We start from the raw sequence: 24,464 nt of genomic DNA, 5'->3' as shown, positions 1-24,464 counted from the left end.
GTGATATCTTCAAGAAGTTTATTTTGTTTTTGTTGGGTTTAACGTCGCACCGACACAAGTATAGGTCATATGGCGACTTTCCAGCTTTGATGGTGGAAGAAGACCCCAGGTGCCACTTCGTGCATTATTTCATCACGAGTGGGCACCTGGGTAGATCCACCGACCTTCCGTAAGCCAGCTAGATGGCTTCCTCACATGAAGAATTCAACGCCCCGAATGAGGCTCGAACCCACATCGGTGAGGGGCAAGTGATTCTAAGTCAGCGACCTTAACCACCTGGCCACGGAGGCCCCCAACTTCAAGAAGCACGGGATAATAAATTTCATGATTTTTTATAAAACATAAAATAGTGAAGTATATATTTTGCTTGAAGAAATAAGGGACTTTAGTCAGTTTCAAATTGTCTCCCATACTGGATTATGTCCAAGATAATAAAATTGTAAGTTGGTCCCATCATTTGGAATCCTCTGACTTTATCGCTGTTTTATATCTCAGTTCTAAGGTGTGAGATATCTTGCATATTTGTTAAATTAAATGTCTTGATTGTCAAAATTAAGACACTTGTGTGTTTATAGAATATGTAGCTGAAGACATTATTAAATTAATAGTCATGAAGATCAATATCTTAGCTTTATTTACACCATATTGTTACAAATAGCATAGCGATAACAACAGAGTAATCCAAATGAAAGGTCCTACTTACTTTAAGGACTGATTACACCAAACAGGAAGTGATCATGGGTGGACGGATAGCTCAGTGGTTTGCACACTGGCCTTCCAATCCTGAGGTCGGGGGTTCGATCCCCGGCAGCTACTCGGGAATGTTCAGAAACGCTTTTCAGTGTTTCCCACCCAACTAGAGGTGTACTGGTCAGGAACCCAGGCAATCCTTGCGTGTGTCAGTGCTATACACTGGGCACGTTAAAGAACCAGGCTGTCTATTCGCAACGAGCTAGGCTAAGTTAGCCGGACAAGCCTGTATCTGATTTCTGATCTCTCTGTCGTGGGGGCTTTGTCTCACTCTGTCCGTCTGGTCAGATCGCTCTGTGTCTGTACTAGTAGAGGATGAATTATGCGCCCTGTGTGGCTGCATTTGATCTATGTAAAGCGCCTTTGAACGTGAAATTGATCATGAAAAGGGCGCTATATAAATCTGGTATAATAATAATAATAATACTCAGTGTTACATGTGAAGTACGTAGTCCAAAATGTAGTTCCATGCGGTATAATGCGTCATATGAGGATGTGACATGTATAATTGTGGCTTAGTTTTATTTCTTATTGTATTGAGAAAAGATCTAGACCGTTTTCATTGTGAATTTCCAGGTATAAGTTTTATTCTTTGAAAAAATGTTTATATACGCGTAATTGCTAAACGGCTATTTTCATGGGAGCATTTTTAGAGGGTGATGTTTCTCAGAACAGATTTTTTTTATATGTAATATAACATGTCAATATTTTTCTATTTTTGACAAGAAGACATGTCATACTAAATGACCATATATAGTTTTCATATCATTGAAATGCTTTAAAGTGCTGAACATGAGGTCTGAATATTTCATTGTTTATATGAAATAAACTTTAAGAAGGAATTGAATTGGTAGAATGTAAACTAGAAGCTGAGCAGGAGTAAACATTGAAACTTGTTTAGATTTGGCTGTAAATGGGTTAGTTTGGTCAGATTATGATAGAAAAAGACAATTTCAGTGAAATTTTGCAGAGAAAGTGTAGAAAAACTAAAAATATTTAAATTCTTCTGTTTAGGGTGTATTTTTTTTCTAAAAATGCATATTTACTGACTAAATATTGCTAAATTTTAGGTGTCAGGGGTGAGATTGGGTATATTTAACAGTAAAGTCTTTCTCATCGCCAGTTGACAGGAAGCAGTAAATGTGTGGTTGCAAGACGAACAGTCAAGAAAATATGGAATGGAATTCATATCGAAAACAAACGTGATCCTAAACTGGGAAGTTAGTGCAGCCATATAGTAAGTGTAACTCAATACAGCACTACAGGAAAAAAGAAGAAAGTTCTATCTGTTGGTACGGTATCACCGATATTTTAAGGGTCTTATTATGACATATACACACAATAAGTACAAACTAAGCATATCACTTAACATTGTATTTAGAAGCTTGATTTTGTTATAATCATTGACCGCTCACTAATTACAGTTGGAAAGAAGCTTATAAATATGAGTGCGGCGCCACGAAGAGATCAGAATCTGCCTGGCTGCCGATGAGTCAACATCGTCAAAATAAATGTGTTATAGATATATTACCAAATTGGGTTCTTGACCTTCATTTAGAATATGAGCCTTTAATTGACTCAAAACAATGAGCCACGGCGATAGGAACTTGACATCTGATAGTATTTTGGTAGATTCTATAGAAGTTTTTCACCTCGGTAATTGCGTTTGTTGTGAATCACCGTACATCAGGATTCCAAAATAGGGAGCTAAGATCAAAAGACACAGTGTAAAGACAAAGATTTTAACCTTGATATATGAAAACTAGAGCAACCATCTTGAGTTCACTGAACGAAATTAACTTGTAACGCAACGTGATTTGATTTAGTATGTTTCTAGTATCATCTTCTAATGTTCTGTAGTTTCTTCGTGATCATTTTTTGTTTTTCTTGAAGTTTCTAGGCACTGTGAGAGTTCTTCTATCCATGCCTTTTGTACAAAAATGTTTAATTCAATAGTAGACATAGAAACTGTCTGAAATGCTACGTTCTTTGAATCTGGCTTTCCCTGTTGGACTTTGTCCTTTATGTGGGGTGGGGTGGAGGGGGTAGGGGTCTATTAATGTCGCCCGATTTACTGAGGGTGTTAGATTCTCACTTTTTTTCATATTTTATATGAATGGCGGCTATTTTGAATAATGTTCGACATTTTGATATTTTCCAACTTCCTTTCGTTTTGAATACATATAAGACACCATATCCTCACTACCTACCAGGTTTGATGCTTTTTCCACCATATGATTGCACTAAGTGTAATTATATCGAAACAGAACTTATTTTCTAAAGCTCAGTTATGAAATTAAAAAGCAAATGTCCATATATTTCTCAAAAAGTAGAAATGTTTATAATATTTTAACTAAAAGTGCACAGTTATGAGCATTTAATATTTTTCACATAAAAGAAAATTTTGTGATCAAGGAAATGTAACTCTTCTTGGACATGTAGAGCAGAAACATCTAAGGTACATACTAAGCACTGGAAATTTTCTATTTTGGGTGTATTTCATTTCACTTTCAGCAGTGATCTGGATTGCTAAACAATGGTCCATTACAATTTTTGCAAAATCTGTAGAACATCTGGAACAGTCCGATAACTTTCAAATACATGCTGTAACAGAACGCAAATATTTAAGCTCTGACCGGGACTCGAACTTCGGCCCTTAAGACAGACTTAAGGCAGACACTCTACAACTTCACTATAACAGCAGAAGCTATAGCTAGGCAGTGTAAGTGTACCCTTATTCTTTACCCGACTACATTTCGTGAACTGGAACAATTTTGTTCCAATGAAATGTTCGGAGTACTCCGGATTATCGGTGTATTGACTTTGTTAGCTAACGGCAAGTTTCTTGTAAAGAAAAAAAAATCTAATTTCTCCAACATTTTTATTCAGTTAGAACATCCCAAATTTCACTGACGAGTATGAACTCACTAACAGGCAGTACCAGTGAAATATAACTTACACTGAATCTTTTATATTTGCCCTTTTAGCAGCAGACGAAAGGCGAGGCGAAGACAGCGAGCTTTGCCAAGATTTCAACAATAATTCTTGATATTTAAAAGTGCTTCAAAAATGCTCACACTCCCCACATACTTGGATCCTAGATGGTTACAAAGAGTAGATTCAGTCAGCACTGAACATAAATACGATGCGCTAAGTGAAATAAAGAACTAGTCGTCAGGTCAGGTAGCTGTTCACGTTTCCAGTTAAGGTGGAATGCGCCCCAATTTTTTGCCGAATATTGTCCTGAAATCTATACTGTACAAAATTCAGGATATTTGCGATTGAGTTCCGGTTTTACGTTTTCGCCATATTGTTCGTGTTTTTTGCTATTGTGTCACAAACATGGCCCCTGATGTTACTTTTCGTGCAATGCCGAGTTCCGAGTGTTTTCGGCATTTTTCCTTTCCTGCGCTCTGAATGTTATATAAATGAAAAATGCAAGATAATGTTCATTTTGCAACCAGAAAATACTACTCAATGGTATAAAATTCAGTGAAATGAAATTGACGCTTAGAACGTCAGTGATGCTTTTGTGACGTCAGAACGGAAAAAATCACACCAAGTTTTGCTAAGAATTTTGCCTTAAAATTCAGTTTATTAAAAATCGCTCGTTAAAAAAACGTATAATTTTGGTATGTTGTTTCGCAGTGTGTGTACGTCTAGTAGACATATAAATACTTAGGGGTCACCGACTTTAATTTTTCGCAATATAACAAAACTTTACCCTCATCCCCACATGGTTTGTGGCTATATGACGTTAGAGTAAACAAGAATGTGTTTCAACCTACACAACTCACGTTCGTGTTAAAAACGAGATGTATAATTTATTATAAGAATTTTTTACGATATATGCGATCTCAACTTCAGATGCCATGTACTAGTGAAAGGAAACACCTTTGACAAAATGTTTTTATTGTACAATTGTCCGTAAGTATTTGACCTGACACTCATCAATCTTCGCTGATATTTTCGGACGTTTTCGTTACTTTACGCAATATTGTATCCTGAAAAGATCTATAATTACACAAATAACCTTTATAGTTAACCGTCTGACTTCCACGCACGTTACCACGGGTACGAAATTTCCGCAGACCATTTTTTTAAATTCAATAAAATGAAGTGTTACCGTATTTGCTTTTATTCTTACAATGTTTTTTTTTGCAACGATTTTCACGAAATCTAGTTGTTTTCTCTTGTAGTATATATTTTTGGGAGTAACTTATCTTTTTATCTAAGATACCTCTAAAGATTTTATTCGACACTTACTACAAAATATCTTGAACACAAGTATATTTCTTTCAATAAATGAACCATAAAAATAAATAGATAAGTGTATTAATTTTCCGGCTTGTAAAATTTGTAGAGAAATTTGAAAAAAAAAAAAAAATAAAAAAGATGTTAGACTGAGGAATACAACCCATAACTCCGAGACTGATGGCTAATCGTTTTGTCCCCGCAGCTACATGCATATGCGATATTTTTTTTTAAATCATTAAGAATACTTACGCAGCAGTTATTTCTCTACTGAGGGGCAGGTCAATACTTATGGACAATATATCCACTTTTTACTATCCATTTTGTTATTTCTATTGATAGTTTCAAAATGCAAATTCGAAGCTTGAAGAATAGATGTCGCTTCTGTTACTAATCTTCTCAGTCTAATGCAAAATGCTAACTTAGCTTTGTAAAAAAAGCTAATAAGCGGTCAGTTGATAATTTAATTTCGTGAAAATTGTTACTTAAACATGTTTTAAACATTTAGAAATTGCATTTATATGTTATTTTATGATATGAGGGATTGCCTGATTTTACCAGAAATATTTATCGACGCATGTCGGACATTTGCTCTATTTCACATGTATAATCAGTACGAAAATAGTATACCAGATCCTCTATCTTATATGAAATTAATATTTTTTTACACGGACTAATTTATTGTGAACCATGAAACAAATTCTACCAGTTTAGACATCAATCTCCACATCTCATTCGTGCGAGATTTCGAGTTGAGAGAAGAGTCTGTTCTATACGCATAATGCTGAGCAACTGGTATCATTTTTTATATCCTTGGGAAACGACTAGCGATCAAAGTCCCGACATTCCGCACAAGAGAGACAAAGATACACAGAAAGTGAGGTCATAGTAAGGCAAAGTAGCTAGTCCAGCGAACAGACTTTATTCTTAAAAAATGATCTTCAGATGATTATAAAGAATTGCAGCTGGTCAGGCGCAAAGAACTTACTCATGAGACAGTGTCTTTTTATTACAATCAAGCACAGCTGCTGCTCCGATGCAAATAATTTATTTCTTGGCGGGAAACTTCTGATCAAGTGCAGTTACAAGCTCTTAATAATGAATACTAGAAAATATTTCATAAAACACTCACTAGTTGCAGCTTTCAGATTTAAGAAGTACGGAAAAAGTAAAAGCCATATCTGTTCCTCCGGATGCCCTGGGTATAGATGTAGAAACTGTAGTTTCGAGTTCACAGTCTGAACACTTGAATTTAAATAATTTTAAGTCATATCAAGGAACCAACACACATAATACATATACATGTTGATTAACCAATGATCAAAAGTTTTTTTTTCGATAATATCCTTAGATGCGAAATGTCGTTTACGTAATTTACACCTTTATCAAACGTCTCATTAAGATATTTCATATCTACAATTCTTCTTTTCGGAATATGTCCGTAATCACCTGAATGTTCTTACATGTTTTTAAAAATTTCGACTTTTTCTTTAACGCTTTCTTAGCAAATATCACCATATGTCTCTCAATACTTTCATATCGATTCATTTCATCAATTCATTCCGAATTTACCGTTAATACATGCAGCTTCGCATGTTCTTTAGATTATTTTGTTAAAAAATGACTATTAAACGTGTCATTCCTTAATGGGGTAGGGGTAAAATATCGACAAATATTGAAAAATTAAAGTCGGCGAACCCTACGTATTTATGTGTCTACTAGACATACACACACTGCGAAACAACATCATAAAAAATTATACATTTTTTTACCGAGTTGATTTTTTATAAACTGGATTTTAAGGCAAAATTTGTTACAAAACTTGATGTGAGTTTTTCCGTTCTGACGTCACAATATCGTCTCTCACATCCTAGGCATAAATCTTAATTCGCTGAATTTCATACCAGTAGCCTTTTCTGAATGCAAAGTGACAATTATTTTGTATTTTTCATTGATATGACATTCAGAGCGCAGAAATGGAAAAATGCCAAAAGCACCCGGAACTGGGCGTGACACGAAAAGTGACGTCAGGGGCCATGTTTGTGACACAATAGCAATGAACAATATGGCGACAAAGTAAAACCGCAGCTCAATCGCATATATCTTGAAATTTTATACAGTATAAATTTCAGGACGAAATTCGGCAAAAAAAAATTTGGGGCGCATTCCACCTTAAGCGTTAGAAAAGTTTAACGTAAGATGTGCGTCATGGGCACCTGTAAGATGGATCTAACATATACTGATGTAGGCTCAGTTCAAAGGATTTAAACACTTTTGAAACAAGTATGTCCAAATCATAGAGCGCAGAAGTCGTGGAACGACCCTACTGCGACTAGACAGATAAGAAATAGAAAATCCAAAGATGCAACGCAAAGATGTTATAAGAATTAAAATTAATTGCACTATGATTTTAAGATTTTGGATTCATTAAAATGGCCTATATCTAAACATGTTAATTCCGCCCTTCAGGTACCCGTGACGTAGGTTACAATAATTCCTACTATAATCGATGCACTTATTTCCGGCCAACTTTAAAGAATACATTAAAAGCTTCCATTGTCTGTCTGACTGTCAATACCGACGTAATCACAGGCCAACTGAAAGTCAACTTTTCACATGATAACGTAAATCATGACAAGCGCCCCGTATGTTGCAGGCTTTCTCTTTAATTTTCATCATATAATGACTAGGTGTTGTAACTTTGTGGGACAATAAATCGAGTAAAATACTTAACAGTTAGAATAGGAGGCAAAAAGGCATTGGCAAGCGTCATTACAAATATGATACTGACTGTTATGTTTTTACATTGTTGGGTGCAAACACGATGCTTGAATATACCTGAAGTAAACCTGCACAAGGATTTGTTTTTGGACTATAATCCAAATGTTATGCCTCAAGAAAATAAATCTGTGCCAGTCAACGTTACACTCGATATGTATTTGATGTCTATTGACAACATTGATGAGAAAGCACAAACTATTACGATCAAGGCTTATCTGGAAATGAAATGGAAATATGCCTTTCTCACATGGGATCCTGTAAAATACCGAGGAATAACTAGAATAAGTATTAAAATTGCTGATATATGGATTCCGGACGTTGTATTGACTGACACTTCTGATCAACTGACTGAGTTAGGGCAAGGTGATGGAAAAGCTGATGTGAAAAGTGATGGCTTGGTAACCATCTGGCTTTACAAGTTATATACAGTTACATGCAAAATTTCGATCGCAAAGTTTCCTTTCGATAAACAGAAATGTGAATTTGCGTTCGCTTCCTGGAGCCTTATGACATCTGTCCTTGTTTTAAACAGCTCACAAAAGAAACCGGATATGAGGGATTTTACAGAAAGTGGTGAGTGGTATCTAACCGGAAGTGAAGTAAAAAGCGTAAAGAGAACCTATGGTACTGATTACTTTGACACTGTTCAGTTCGTTTTGAAACTTCAACGTAAGTCTCTGTATCACATCATGAACATTATTTTTCCGGTTCTGTTTACCGTTATTTTGAATATTGTTTCATTTTTGCTTCCGAAACAAGCGGTGAGAGGGTTACTTTGTCCATATCAGTATTTCTCATTCTTGCTGTTTTCTTGACAACTATTAACAGTTCGATGCCAGAATCCTCTGATGAAGTCGCCTTTTTAAGTGTTTACGTAAGTCTGCAACTTCTTGGAAGCGCCCTCACCATCATATTCACAATTATCTCTTTACATCTCTTTCATCGCGAGACAAGCTGTCATATCCGTATACCGGCGGTCTTAAAGCCTTTTGTCAAAGCTGGTTGCGTTAACGCAAAATCAAACGAACATTACCAGATGCCAAATGACAATTCTAAAGATTGTTTGGACAATTCATCCCAAGAACGCATCAAAGTCAGTGATGAAGGTCGGCCTGTGACGTGGAAAATGGTGTCAATAGCAGTTGATAAATTGTGTCTTATATCGGCAATCTGTTGGCACATTGTTCTAACAACAAGTCTAATGATAAGCGTTCTTATTTAGACATTGTCCTGTTCGTGAGCCTTTCTTATATAATTATTCTTATAACTGAATATCAGCACTTCTATATATCACTGTTAAAAATATTGATGCTTTTAACTACATATAATATAAAGGATTAAGTAATATTTACTTGATGGTGAAACCATACTAATTGGTCCGGAAATGGGTAAACTGCGTTCGTATAAACAAAGACAAACATTTGTTACTTTTAAAATAATAATTGTATTCGAGGCATTGTTTCTGCTTCGTAGTTGATCAATGTGACGACACAATTTTATAAACAAAAACAAATATTTGCTAAGTACCATTAGGCTATGCACAGATGAGCTTACGCTGAAAACTATGTTTGCTAACTTCTCCCAACTTCGGCGAGATTTCTGATATTTGCGGGTCATCGCCTTTTCACTTTGTCTTGGGCGACAAGGCGAAAAGGCGAGATTTTTAACGAGCCGCTGACAGCGCGTTAAAATCTCGCTATTTCCTCTGTTCGCGTTGTGGTTTTCGCTCGTCGTGTTCTCAGTCTCGCCTTTCTCCCTGGTACCTGTAACAAAGTGGAAAGAGGACTATGGCATATCAAACGTTGCTAAATTATATATGTATGTTGTTATTATTGTATCTTTGTTATTGTTATTCAATGTCGTGTCATTCATATTCTAAAATTTGCTATTGTTATTGAATATGTCGTTATTCTTATTGTATGTTCGATATTCTTATGGTAAAAGTCATTATTGTAATTCTTTGTTTCGTTATTGTTATGTCGTGATATACCGATGAGATGTATTTTGTTCAAGTAGTTCATGTTTATGTATTCATTTTTCGGATAACAATCATTTTAATGAAAAAAGTGCTTGTTTTCTTAATACAGGGTTATCAGCTATTTCTTTGCTTTGCTAGTTTACACTTTAGATTAAACACTTCTTCTTGGATTGGATCTCATCTTGAAAAAATCGATTTCAGAAATTTTATTTGGGACAGTATTATATGAGCCACGCCATGAGAAAACCAACATAGTGCGTTTTCGACCAGCATGGATCCAGACCATCCTGCGCATCCGCGCAGTCTGGTCAGGATCCATGCTGTTCGCTAATGGTTTCTCACATTGCAATAGGCTTTGAAAGCGAACAGCATGGATCCTGACCAGACTGCGCGAATGCGCAGGCTGGTCTGGATCCATGCTGGTCGAAAACGCATTATGTTGGTTTTTTCATGGCGTGGCTCATATGTAGATTTCGAAATTTTCTGACAAAACTGACACATATTTTCATTGAAGGAAACTGCAGACCTTGTGTATTAAATAGTCTTTTGTGACTGTAGAAGTTTATTGATTGATAAAGTATATACTAGATCTTTGTTGTTATGAACGTGAGTGAAAGATTAAAATAGATTTCTTAAACTAGACTTTGTCTTGTGTGTTTATTAAATATGTGTCCTTTTGCCATACACTAGTAATCCAAGAAATGTGGTATTAATTAAACTTATTATGGCAGCACTTGGCATTATTAATACTTTGGTTTAGTCCAGGAAGTGGAATTAAATGGAAATTTTGCTATTTCTCGAATGAATTAAGTGGTTCCTGTCATACTGAACATTTAACCCCAAAAGCCGAATGCAAAGCGAATTGAAAAGTTGCCAATAGAACCCAAGGGGATAAGCTATAATTTTGGTCGTCTTTTATGATATTGCCTAAGTAAGCTCGCGATAAACATATTTCACACAGTAGATATTTACATGTAATCATTCTTTATTAAATCCAAACACTTCAAGACTTATTGTTTCATAATTCAGTTAGTAACGGAACAACAACAAGTATATCTATAAAAATATGTAGTATATGATCGTTATATGTTTATCTTGTTGGAATTTATTGACTGTCAACACAGAAACAATCTTAAAAGTATGAAACTACATTATGTAGTAATTGTAACTATCTTTGAAATATTCATCCTCAATTTTAAAGCTCTGACACTCTGATAAATACTTTGCCAAGAAGATCAAGGGAAATCACTACAATGTATTTTGCAAAAGTTTGAAGAGTAATGACCCTTGAATGACTTCGAAATCAACATGTAACGCCCGGATAAGTCATTCTGTTCAGATGTGCAATGGCATTTTGCATAACAAGTTTTTTGTCCAATTTTGTCACAACACTATACGCATGTGTACATCAGAAAATCAAGCTCGCAAAGGACTTTCTCCGCTGAATAAATACACCTGCTTATCGATCATATGCCAGAAGTGTTCGAAAGGCGAACTATGTTATACATTTTTGGTAAACTCGAATTTAAGTATTATTTCCTTAGCGGAGTTTGCACAATATATATACCTCATGCAAATGCAAACACTTTCAATTATTACAGAATCTAGCTTAGCTGTTTCATGTTTTTTCCCCGATTACTGTCTCTTGAAGGCCTTTCCTCACAATAAAATCAATTAAACAGTTGATATTTGAAGACTTATTGAACACTCATAAACTGTGAGAGAAGCACTCTTAAATCGGCAATACAGTTTAGAAACTAAAGAAATAAAATGTAATAAACAGGTCCTTTCTTACAAGTTTCATTCCACTTTTACTTGCCACTTACATAGTGAGAATAAGCTTCTGTTTATGCTAAAGTTCACCATATGACATTTGAGTATGGCGAGTTGAATTTATGATATAACGGACGGATCGAATAAAAGCTATGCCTAATTATCTGATGTTACATTTATTGCTATAACAGACAATAAATTGGATATGAAACTAAACAAATGTATGTTCTATGTAATGGTATTCTAGCATACAATTATGAGACTGTATAATTTCAGTGAGGTACTTCTTGTATTGTAGCGTAACAGCAAGCAACAGTCGCTTTTGATACAGCCACCCGGTACTGTACATTTACTGACTCATAGACGACTTAAAGACTAACCTTGTAACCAATCAGTAAGGGTTTCCTTTTGACACTGGAATTGGTATAAGTAAGTCGTCCGTAGGACTCAGCAAGTCGTTTTAAGGAGTTAGTAAGTCGTCCGTAGGACTCGGCAAGTCGTTCAAAGGAGTTAGTAAGTCGTCTGTAAGACTGAATTCTTTTTTCTTATGGCAAAGAGATACTGATATATGGATTCAGATACTATTTCAAGGTCAGGAGATGACTAACCCTTAATTACGAGATGGTATTTCATTTCTCGAATGGGGACCGCTTTAGCATCTCGTGATCACGAGTCATCTCAGAGCTTTCGTATGCCGGACATTTGCGACATTGTATTTAACTATCAGTTGCTATGTCTGATATTAGATATATCTGCACACATTCTGGCTCTGTGTACCTTACGGACAATGAAATTCGACTAAAATTGGGGCCTCCGTGGCCGATTGATTAAGGTCGCTGACTTACAATCACTTGCCCCGATGACACCGATGTTGGTACAAGGCCCACTCGGGGTGTTACATTCTGCATGTGAGAAAGCCGTTCAGCTGTCTTACGGAAGGTCGTTGGGTTTACCCAGGTGCCCGCTCGTGATGATATAATGCACAGAGGGGCACCTGGGGTCTTCCTCCGCCAACACATTTTTATCCGGAAAGTCGCCATATGACCTTGTGTCGGTGCAACGTTAAACCCACAAAATAAATAAATTCATCGACTAAAACTAAACGTTCCTCAAATTGACATTCTCTTACAAGATCATTTAAACCAGCATATCTTTTCTCAGAAAAACTTTGTACTTTCACAGCGGTTGGACACTAAGATTGGGGATTTTTTTTTGTTCTTAGTTATTTTAAAATACCTAAAGATATTCTAGTTCTCATCCTTTCTAAAGTTCATAATTTTGCCTTACTATCTGCATTCTCAAGAAGGAATCAATTATTCTTTGTACCCAGATGACAGATATAATGAATATCAAAACAACTACCTAGGAATACGACTTTATATATATTGGTAATACAAAATGTTACCGATAAATATTGAGCCATGTTGTGGACTTTGATATGTAACACCCCGTAGTCTGTTTTTAAAAGTTGAAAATTTAACTGCAAATAGACTAAAATAAATTCTTGAATATCTAGGTATTTTATAATAATTAAATGTATATATTCATCGTCACTAAATTGACATATAAGATACAATCGAAATTCGGCATTTCGAATCCCAAGGAATCGAGAGTTTTACTTCGAGATATCCGAAATTCGACATAAAATGATATTTTGTGTACGTTTTTTTTCTCAGGACGGGACTTGAAAACGTTTTCGAGATATATCGACTTTCAACTGTACATTGATATCATCTTCATCGTGGACAAAATGATACCGTGCATATGCAAAAACAGTAACAGTAATATATCATGCTTTCCCAAACCACAGACTGACACATTCAAAACGAGAATAATTTCATTTACAAGATGGTGTTAGGGAATGAGGTGGGAACTGGTATCAGGAATGTTGTAAGAATTAAAAAAGACAAGTGCCATATACGTTTCATTAGTAGCGCTACCTGGGGTCATCCTGGCTCATCATTGGCATGTACAACAGACAGTTATTTGCAAAAAAGAAGAACTTTATGCTTTCAGATGGGAAGTTTTGATGTACTGGAGAAGAAAAAGAAGAAAAAGAAAGAGAAGAAGAAGAAACGGAAGAAGAAATAGTAGAAGAAGATGAAAAAGACAAAGGTAAGAAGAAAAGAAGACAAGAAAGAAGAAGAAAAAGAAAAAGAAGAAGAGGAGCGCCAAGAATATGTCACGGAAGATATTTATCTAGTAGTATCACTTATGACTACTTGTTCTGAAGGATAGAGTAGAAAACTGGCTATCCAAGCATAGTTAGCAGCCATGTCATTAATGAAGTTGTGAATAAGCTGTGTATCACATGAATGCTTATTTCCGACAAATGAAGGTAGTCAAAAATTTAAACATGTGGCTGAAGGAATTAGCAATTAATCAAAGTCAAATCAAGGAGAGATTGTGTGGGAGTTTGAGGGATTTCCTAAAGACGAAGGAATCTAAAGCAGTTGTTTAATCGGGTGGTAGAATTTGTATGTTATAGCTGAATCTGGTCAATGGACAGTTGGAAGAACAGGGGGGAGCTCTTCAGTTTGTAGGGGACTTGGCCTGGGAGAAGAACAGGATTGGAGCTCTTTAGTTTGGAGGAGACCTTGCCTGGGAGAAGAACAGAACTGGAGCTTTTCAATTTGGAGGAGACTTTGCCTCGGAAAGGAACAGGATAGGAGCTCATCAGTTTGGAGGAGATTTGGCCCGGAAAAGGAACAGGATCGGAGCTCTTCAGTTTGGAGGAGATTTTGTCTGGTAAAGGAACTAATTCGGAACTCTCCAGTTTGGAAGAGACTTTGCCTTGGAGAAGAACAGGATTGGAGCTCTTCAATTTGGAGGAGGCTTTGCCTGGGAAAGGAACAGGATAGGAGCTCTTCAGTTTGGAGGAGACTTTGCCTGGAAAAGGAACAGGATCGAAGCTCTTCAGTTTGGAAGAGACTTTGCCTGGAAAGGAGCAGAATCGGAGCTCTTCAGTTTGGAGAAGAATTTACCTGGGAGAAGAACAGGACTGGAGCCCTTCAGTATGGATGAGACTTTGCCGGGAAAAGGAACAGGATCGGAGCTCTTCAGTTTGGAGGAGACTTTGCCTTAGAGAAGAACAGAACTGGAGCTCTTCAGTTTGGAAGAGACCTTGCCTGGGAGAAGAACAGGATTGGAGCTCTTCAGTTTGGAGGAGACCTTGCCTGGGAGAAGAACAGGACTGGGGCTTTTCAATTTGGAGGAGACTTTGCCTAGGAAAGGAACAGGACAGGAGCTCTTCAGTTTGGAGAAGATTTTGCCCGGGTTTGGAGCTCTTCAATTTGGAGGAGGCTTTGCCTGGGAAAGGAACAGGATCGGAGCTCTTCAGTTTGGAGGAGATTATGCCTTGTATAGGTCAGAGACCACCAATTCAAAAAAGTACAGGGAACTTACTGGGAATGAAGTAAGTGTATACCTGGGAATAAGGTAACGTCTGTGCGTTCTGATTGGTCAGTCATGTAAACAAACCCAGGAAGTGATTATTTTTTCAAAATTGATAGTTTTTCACTGCATTTACAGTATTTTTGACAAAATTTGCTACATTTTATGTGTATTGAAAAAAAGTTTTATCAAACGAATTTCTCCCGCCATGTCAATGATGTAAACAGGGGGTCATCTCATTCACACGAAAATTACTTAAATAAAGTATCACTATTCATATGTTTTTCGTCCGATATTTTGGTAGAACTAGGATAGTTCTTGAAAAACTTGTAATTAGATATACATGTTTCGATGTATGGAAGGCCGTACACGCCATAATGTTACAATGTAAGTCTATGGGAAAACAATTGGTGGTCTCTAACCTATAATAGAGCTAAAACATGACTTTCGTCGGAAGCAATCACAGGTAATGTAAATGGCCACACATCTGTTGTAAATGATGTAGAAAGACGTTTTCGTGCAAAAATAAGCGTGAAATTTGATTTTTGTTAAATTTTGGCCTCTTTTTTTTAACAGGTGTGCCCATTTTTATCTGAGCTTTTGGGCGAAAATGGATCATTTTTTTCTCTGTAATGTTAGAGAATTATCAAAATTATTAGACCTTATTTCTATTTTTTACGGAATGAATCGTATTTCAGCTTCCAAGTCAAATCAAATGCAGATAAGTGAAATTTTTACGAAAAATTGCAATTTGACGACGACAGGGACCGAGTTTGGGCATATAAATCGACAGGGGGTGACCTCACTAAACTGTCCATATCTTTCATAAAACTGAACATTTCTTGATGAAACTTTGTAAGACATCTGGTATAGGATCATGTTTCACAATATCACTGTAAAATTGGAAAATGTGATACGAAACATTCATCTATAGGTCAGAGACCACCAATTCAAAAAAGTACAGGGAACTTACTGGGAATGAGGTAAGTGTATACCTGGGAATAAGGTAACGTCTGTGCGTTCTGATTGGTCAGTCATGTAAACAAACCCTGGAAGTGATTATTTTTTCAAAATTGATAGTTTTTCACTGCATTTACAGTATTTTATTATACATTTTGACAAAATTTGCTACATTTTATGTGTATTGAAAAAAAGTTTTATCAAACGAATTTCTCCCGCCATGTCAATGATGTAAACAGGGGGTCATCTCATTCACACGAAAATTACTTAAATAAAGTATCACTATTCATATGTTTTTCGTCCGATATTTTGGTAGAACTAGGATAGTTCTTGAAAAACTTGTAATTAGATATACATGTTTCGATGTATGGAAGGCCGTACACGCCATAATGTTACAATGTAAGTCTATGGGAAAACAATTGGTGGTCTCTAACCTAAAGGAACTGGATCTGAGCTCTTCAGTTTGGAAGAGACTATGCTTGAAAAGGAGTAGGATCGGAGCTCTTCAGTTTGGAGAAGACTTCGCCTGGGAGAAGAACAGGCCTGGAGCTCTTCAGTATGGACGAGACTTTGGCGGGGAAAGGAACAGGATCGGAGCTCTTCAGTTTGGAGGAGGCTTTGCCTTGGAGAAGAACAGGGCTGGAACTCTTCAGTTTGGAAGAGATCTTGCCTGGGAGAAGAACAGGACTGGAGCTCTTCAGTTTGGAGGAGACTTTGCTCGGAAAGGAACAGGATCGGAGCTCTTCAGTTTGGAGGAGACTTTGCCTGGGAGAACAACAGGACTGGAGGTCTTCAGTTTGGATGAGATTTTGCCTAGGATTTAAATAAATGGCCGAGTGTGAAGAGTATTATCATCTGTTTTGGAGATCACAGGAAATAATATCTTTTTTGGAGTATCAGTTTCTACAAAGCTTTGTTTAAAAAGCCCCTTTTAACTGATTAAAAAAAATCTTCTTTAACGATAAAAAACTACATTGTACATGTGTTAAATATGTACACAATTACGGTTTGAAAATTTATTTTGTATGATGATTAAAACGTCTAGGACAAAATCAAAATCAAATAATCAATCATCAAAGCAGATGGTAATTAAAAATCCTAAAAAAATGATTTGAAAACTATATAAAGAACCAGATTATAACATTAAAATGCAATAGAATGAAAATGAAAAGAAGAGATTTTGATTTGAAAGATCAATTGATTATATCGAAAAGGCTAAATTAAGCAAACTGTCGAAAGATTCTTTTGGTGTGTGTGTGGGAGGGGTGGGGCATAAAATGTTAGATAAGAGGAAAAATTAGATTATTGCATCGAGCTTCGAACGGAAGAAAATTTTGGGGGGAAATAATTACACGTAAGAATGATTATATTAACAACAATTTGTCAAAATAAAAGAAATCATTTGAAATAATCATACAAAAATACGATAGAACTGAACATTTTGAAAATAAAATATAACCAAAAATCACATAACCAGAATAAAATACATTAGTCTAAGAATGAAAACGTAAGCAGTAAAAATGCGAAAAATCAAATTTGGGTTAATCCGAAATACGGTGATTAAAATTATCAATACGAGTTATGTACAGTGGAACGAAAATTTAGAGAATAATCCAATACTTATAGCAAAATTTGTTATATTATTTATCTTAAAACACTTTTTCCAAATAAAAGCTCTAATCATACCGAAATACGGTAGAACTGAAAATTTTGAAAATGAAATAAAACCAAAAATTCTAATTATCAGATCGAAACTCTTTACAACGAAAACGTAAACAGTAAAATAAATAGAAAAAAAAGTCTAATGCCATTAAAAGTTTGTTAATTCGAAATACAGTAGAATGAAAAATAAAACAACACACAAACAAACAAACAAACAAAAAAAAAAAAAAAGAGAGAGAGAAAATAAAAATGGATAATAAACGAAAAACAAAATCAACATGGCAAAATATCGAAAGTTTGTTGTGGCTCGACTGATATATAAACCCACTCTTCCAAATTATCAGACTTGCGGGTAAATGCGTCAAAAACCTTGCACTTTGCCTGTTCTCGTAGATATTGAACAAAAGTGCTCACAATAGGCTCCGGTATTAAGTTGACAGGCGCACTCAGGTCTACACTGTTGACTGAAATGGCCGGCAATGACACAGAAGCGACGGAGGAGGAAGAACTGTCAGACATGGTTAGTTCGCTGATTTTTTGTGACCGAGCCTCGCTGAAAATTGTAAGAAAATAAGAAGTCTCGTTATTACATTAGAAGAGTGTAGAAATACAAACCTACGGTGAAAACGTTGACAACAAAAAATACAATTATTCACTTTATTATATACCTATATAAATTTCGTAAAAACGGCTTGTAATGAATATACAGGAAAAAGTCCGTATTGTACCTTTTGTATTGTATGCTGTCAGACGACTTTCATTAATATGCGTCACCTTCTATGAATAGCACACATAAAAAATGTACACTTAGTTACATTTTAATATCGATAAACATTGAAATATTCGTTCAATAACAAAATAAAAAAAACAAGGTGCTCACCTGAGTAACACACAATCACAGAGTAAACACGTTTTAACTAGTGATTTTGTTGAGACAAATATTCTGATTTTTTTTCAATAAGATTGGACCAAAAAACATGGCCACTTGAGTGTAAACAAGTTTATTCTTTGATTTGACCTGGTGACCTAGTTTTTGACCCTACATGACTCAGATAAAAATTCCTACGATATTTCATGCACACAAACATTCTGACTAAGTTTCATGCACATCAGATGAACAAGAGTGTTAACAAGCTTTTCCTCTGATTTGACCGGGTGACTTAGTTATTGACCCCATATGACCCAGTTTCAAACTTAGCCTAGAAATCATCAAGATAAAAATTCTGACCAAGTTTCATGAAGATGGGACCATAAATGCGGGTCTCGAGAGTGTTCACAAGCTTTTCTTTTGACTTGATCGGGTAACCTAGTTTTTGACCCCATATAACCCAGTTTCGAACCTGACCTAGAAATTATCATGATAAACATTCTGACCACGTTTTATGAAGACAGGGTCAAAAATGTTGCCTCTAGGTTGTTAACAAGCTTTTCCTTTGATTCGACCTTATGACCTTGTTCTTGATCCAACATGACTCAGTTCGATCCAGGCCTAGAAATCATCAAGATAATCATTCTGTGCAAGTTTGTTTCAAATCAAATCATAAATGAAACCTCTATATGGCTGAAACCGCCAAAATAGAAAATTTTGCCGCTTTCAGGAACAGTAACTCCAGAACCTATGATGGAATCTAGCCGGTTTTCGAAAGAAACTGAGATGTTATTGTTACTTAAGTTGTGTGTAAGTGTGGCTAAAATCAAATATAAAATGTCATCAAATCGTGTTCACAAGGTAAAAAGCCCGCCCGCTTAGCTCAGTAGGTAAGAGCGTTGGTCTACGGATCTCGGGGTCGCGAGTTCGATCCTCGGGCGGGGCGTATGTTCTCCGTGACTATTTGATAAAGGACATTGAGTCTGAAATCATTAGTCCTCCACCTCTGGTTCATGTGGGGAAGTTGGCAGTTACTTGCGGAGAACAGGTTTGTACTGGTACAGAATCCAGGAATACTGGTTAGGTTAACTGCCCGCCGTTACATGACTGAAATACTGTTGAAAAACGGCGTTAAACCCAAAAAACAACAAACAATCACAAGGTAAAAATTAACAAATTTTGTCTCTTTCTGGGGGTCAATCAGGGGCCATAACTCCGGAACATATGATTGGATCTGACAGTTTCATCATGGAATCCAAGATTTATTGTTGTTGAAGATATTTTATAAGTTTGTATCAAATCAAACAATAAATAAAATCTCTATATGGCTGCAAAAGCCATAATAGCAAATTTTGGCCATTTAAGGGGCCATAACTCTGGAACCCATGATGGGATATAGCCAGTTTTCGAAAGGACCCAAGATATTATGCCAATACAAGTTGTGTGCAAGTTTGATTAAAGTTGATTTCAAATTGTGGTCTCTATGGTGTTCACAAGCCAAAATTAGCAAATTTTTGCCCTTTAAAGTTTAAGGGCCAAAAACTCTGAAACCCATGACGGGAACTGGCTAGTTTTCAAATGGAACCGAGATATTATGCCAATACAGGTTGTATGCAAGTTTGATTAATTTAAAGTTGATTGCAAAATGTGGTCTCTATGGTGTTCACAAGCAAAATTAGCAAATTTTGGCCCTTTAAGGGGCCATAACTCTGGAACCCATGATGGGATCTGGCCAGTTTCCGAAAAGAACCGAGATATTATGCCAATACAAGTTGTTTGCAAGTTTGATTAAAATTAATTGCAAAGTGTGGTCTCTATCGTGTTCACAAGAAACTGTGAACGAACGACGGACGGACGACGGACGAAGGACAAAATGCGACCACAAAAGGTAGAGATATATATTAATAAAAGGGTCATTATAACAGTAGCTAGATCTGGGACAACTTGGCCTCGTGAGATCCGATCTGGCAAAAATCCACTCGAGCCGAAAACAGCATCCTAGATCGGGCTAGTATTATAACAATCCTATTTTATCATCAATTTGACAAATACAGTCGAGAATAAAATAATACGGTAAATCAGTTCCTCATTACAAAATATAATAGAATGAATATTAAAATAATTGATAAAATAATACGCTTGGTCTATATATCATTGCGATATTAAAATTAAGTAGAATGAAACATTATAGTATAGAAAATAATGTGGTGAATCTAATAATTATACCAATATAGAACGGAATGTAAATATTAACAATAAATAAACCAGGTTATAGAAAATAAATATATATGGTAAAACTGAAAAATCAAAAAAATATGGACATACGATAGAACGGAAACCGAAACAGTAAAATGATACAAAAAATCTAATGGTTGATTCAATTTACATCGTACACCAAAACGAAAATATTGAAAACAGATTGTATAAAATGATCATAGCAAAATATGGAATGAGTACGGCACGACTGACATATATACCTACCATTTTGGATGATCACATTCGCGGGAAACGGCATCATGCGTAGCATAAACCTTGCAGTTAGCCTCTTCTCGTAGATATCGCACAAAAGAGCTCACAATAACGTTGCACTGACAGCGTGATGGACAGGAAGTTGCCTCGTTTTCAGATATGTTATTTTTATCAGCGTTTTCAGTTTTGGTATTTTTGTAAGGCGCATTCCCATCTGAAGAAGTCGGCAATGACACAGAAGAGACAAAGGAGGCAGCACTATAAGTGATGTTTAAATCATTGCCTCTTTCTGTGCCAGACAAGCTGTTTGAAAGCAAATGCATATTTTCATGTGACCGTGTCTCACTGTCCTCTTCCGGTGACAGCTTCAAGCGTTTAATGTCTTCCACCGAATACTCCCCTTGAACCTCACGTTTTACCCCCATGATATAACCCCCATGCACATGATATCTTTTCTGTTGTTTGGGCGTAGGCGTGTTACTTCCATTTTCATCAAGCTTTCGTTTCTCGCCACGCTCCTGGTCAAAGATTGCTGTGTTATTGTTATTGTTAGGACCTGAAATATTGAATATGAATTAAGATATATAACAACTCTACATATTCTTCATAAGTAAGCCCTTCTTGATTCTGAATAGGTGGCAAATGAATGTCTGAAAAGTCAGATCTCTGAATACTTACCTTTTTGTTCTAATTTGAAAAATAAAGGGATTGTTTCCTTAATACATAACACACTATTCTGCTTTCGTAATCGGTCATCTAGGAGTTTCAAATAATCGATAAAATAAATAAATAAGGACAAAAATCCATTATATTACATAGACTGTATTCGATTCGAACTTCGGGCGTATAAGTTACGTAATGATATTGTAATTTTGGCTGAACTGAATGTGGTGTTCAAATGGTTCTAAGTCTGTGATGTTTAAGTTGAAAGAAAAGACACTTTTAGACATGAAAGATATGAAATACAATCATAGTATAATTGATCATTTATTTTTATATGTTTATACATCCGTTTTATAACTGAAGTGACCGATTATCAAAGTTGAGTAAAGTATGTTCAATGAATTAAGAAAAGAAACTTTAGCAAGTGACCACATAATTTTAGATAAAAACATTTACAGTTTTTTTGAAAAAAAAAGAACTTATTAACACTTGAAGGAATGTTCATATTTCTCTTATTGATTACAAAAAAGTGGATAATTTGTGTGAAAGCTAAGCCAGTAAAGGACAAGCCCTGAAAGCGTTGGGTCATGGGTTCGTGCCCAGGCTGATTGCACATATCTTTCATCCTGTGACATTGCGGCATTCCATAGAAAACTAGACTAAGAAAAAATTGAGAATTGAAAAAATATTTTGTTCCGGAAAGAATGCATACCAGTTGAAATATGTTGACCATCAGATTTCAAAAGTGTTACAGGTACTTCTGGTTTAGAGAAAGTGAAGGTTACATGGGGTGGTGCAACTTTTGGTGGAGACGGTATAAGTGAACATTCGGAACCTTCATCATCCGCTTCGTAACCGTCGTCGTCGTCACTGAAATGTTAAAAAAGACATACATGTATTTACAGATTTGAAAATAGATGGAACATAAGAAATATTAATAATAATAGAACGCAAGTCAGGGGCGGATACTACAGGATTTGGTGTTAGAGGGGGCGTAAAATATTTGTAGTGTAGAGGTGGGGGGGGGGGGGGAAAGGTGTTCGGTGGCATGCTTCCCCAGACAAATTTGGAAAACAGTGGATCCATCTGGTGCAGTCTGGGCGTTCTGAGGTGACATGTTTTGTGACAAAATCAACACAAATAAAATGCTATTTATTGTCATGTTTTATGAATTGTCATGAAAAAATTATCTCGGAATTTCTTTGCGCGAATAATGAGGATTTTTTGGGAGGGTTTACCTAGAACTTTTAACATAAAAGTAAAGAGCTTCATAGAAGCTCGTGCGTATTTTAAATGTGCGAGCATAGCAAGCGAGAAAGAATGCATATTTTTCACCCAGATCTTAAAAAGAAAAAGTACCTATGTTATAGAGAAAAAAATCCAGATTTTAATTTTTTCTCCACCCAGAATAGAAGACAAATTACGTTTTACGTAAAAAAATGCAAATTTCTGATCTAGAACAAAAGATAAATTATCTATGCGAGCGCAGCGAGCGATAAAAATGCATATTTTATAAATTTTATTTGAAATAATAGACAGGATGTACGCGAGCGTAGCGAGCGAGAAAAAAATGCATATTTTGTACTTAATTTACCCAGAAAAAAGGACAAATTACCTATGCTCCGGCGATTTTAGAGGGGCGGGTGCGCCCCCTCTAAATTCGCTAGTGCAAGTATCTGATAAAAGAATAAGGGTCAAATTTATACACTTTACTCAGCTTCCAGGACACATGAAATTTGCAAGATGATTGAACTATTCCACAAGACGTATTACCATTTCCGGTCTGGACGTGCATAAACAAAGGAGTGTGACGACCTACCATTTGGGGTCGCAAAGCCGTGTTTTAACACCATATATACACTCCGTCGTTTATACGTCGTTAGAAATAATTCACTCGGGCTACGCCCTCGTGAAATTATTACACTCGACGAATAACCACCTATCGTGTTAAAACCGCCATATAGCGTAAAAACACTGTTTTGATATATGAATTATTTCTGTGTTCTATTTTAAAACTGCTGTTCGGTCAGTTTTTGGGACTGTTTTAACGGGAGAGAAAACGTATGTTAATAGAGAGATTCTCGCGCTCACGTGCTGTTAAAGCAACTCATCATATACGCCCATTCCGTGGCAAAGCGTAATATTGCGGCTCCTAACGGATAATTCAAAGGGAAATGACGCTAACATAAAAGCAAGAGTGCCAGACTGTCACCAAATATGCCCGTCTTAATATTCAGTTACGTATCACAAAGGTAATAATGTTGATGTTGTACGCCTTGTTAACCTTCCAAATAGAGTAAAAGGAATCAGAAATTGACTGACTGAAACTGAAACTGTTTGAACTGGCAAGGCTAATTTCGCAGAATTCGAGTAATTCAAGGGTCAAAATCTAAGGGTGCCTGGGGCTATTTTGGTGATTATCGAACTTAACCGAGATATTATACCTAAAACATTGTCACAAAGTTTGGTGAAGATCGGATGAAAACTTTTCGACTTAGAGGACGGACAAGGTTAAATCTGCAGATTTTTTCGAGAAATTAAAGGGCCATAATCCAGTGCCTGTGATGATTATCGAACTTGGCCGAGATATTATGCCCCAAAACATTGTGAGCGAGTTTGGTGCAGATCGGATGAAAAATGTTCGACTTAGAGAGCGGACATGCTTGGACTCGGCGCCGCGGGTGTTCACATAATACGCCCGCTCTTTCAGAGACGGGCGTATAACAACTCAGACATTCCATTTTTGTTGGATCTTAGAAAATTCAGTTTATGCGTTTATATTATCATTCCGAAGTTCACATTATCAACAGTGATTAAGGGGGAAATGTAATTCATTATTTATTTTAGTTATTGGTGCATAATTTTTATTTCACGCGTTTCGAAGTATAGCGTGAAATATTTGTCTGAACGCGG

General features: G+C 36.1%; 1 protein-coding gene and 1 pseudogene across 1 annotated transcript; one reads left to right on the top strand and one right to left on the bottom strand.

Moving 5' to 3' along the window:
• Positions 1–7,892: 7,892 nt before the first annotated feature.
• LOC128547543 (acetylcholine receptor subunit alpha-1-B-like) lies at positions 7,893–13,627 on the top strand (annotated as a pseudogene).
• A 3,942-nt stretch (positions 13,628–17,569) lies between these two features.
• On the bottom strand, positions 17,570–23,373 carry LOC128547542 (uncharacterized). Its single transcript, XM_053520524.1, has 5 exons — positions 23,325–23,373; positions 22,790–22,892; positions 22,264–22,421; positions 20,901–21,444; positions 17,570–18,104 (listed from the first exon to the last, which is right to left on the bottom strand). The coding sequence occupies exons 1-5, from the start codon at positions 23,371–23,373 to the stop codon at positions 17,825–17,827; spliced, it is 1,134 nt and encodes a 377-aa protein (XP_053376499.1). The 3' UTR covers positions 17,570–17,824.
• Between the last annotated feature and the right edge of the window lie 1,091 nt (positions 23,374–24,464).

The sequence above is a fragment of the Mercenaria mercenaria genome, chromosome 12 (assembly GCF_021730395.1).
Source record: "Mercenaria mercenaria strain notata chromosome 12, MADL_Memer_1, whole genome shotgun sequence".
NCBI classification, from domain to species: Eukaryota; Metazoa; Mollusca; class Bivalvia; order Venerida; family Veneridae; genus Mercenaria; species Mercenaria mercenaria.
Note: the sequence above shows the minus strand (reverse complement) of the source record. Positions and strands in the feature narration are given on the sequence as shown.

Coding starts and splice junctions, on each gene's coding strand:
- LOC128547542 (XM_053520524.1), bottom strand. CDS start 23,373: ATGGTAGGTCGTCACACTCCTTTGTTTATGCACGTCCAGACCGGAAAT. Junction 22,893..23,324: donor GCACGTCCAGACCGGAAATG/GTAATACGTCTT, acceptor TTTCTTTTTAAG/ATCTGGGTGAAAAATATGCA. Junction 18,105..20,900: donor GAATGTGATCATCCAAAATG/GTAGGTATATAT, acceptor TACAATTTTCAG/CGAGGCTCGGTCACAAAAAA.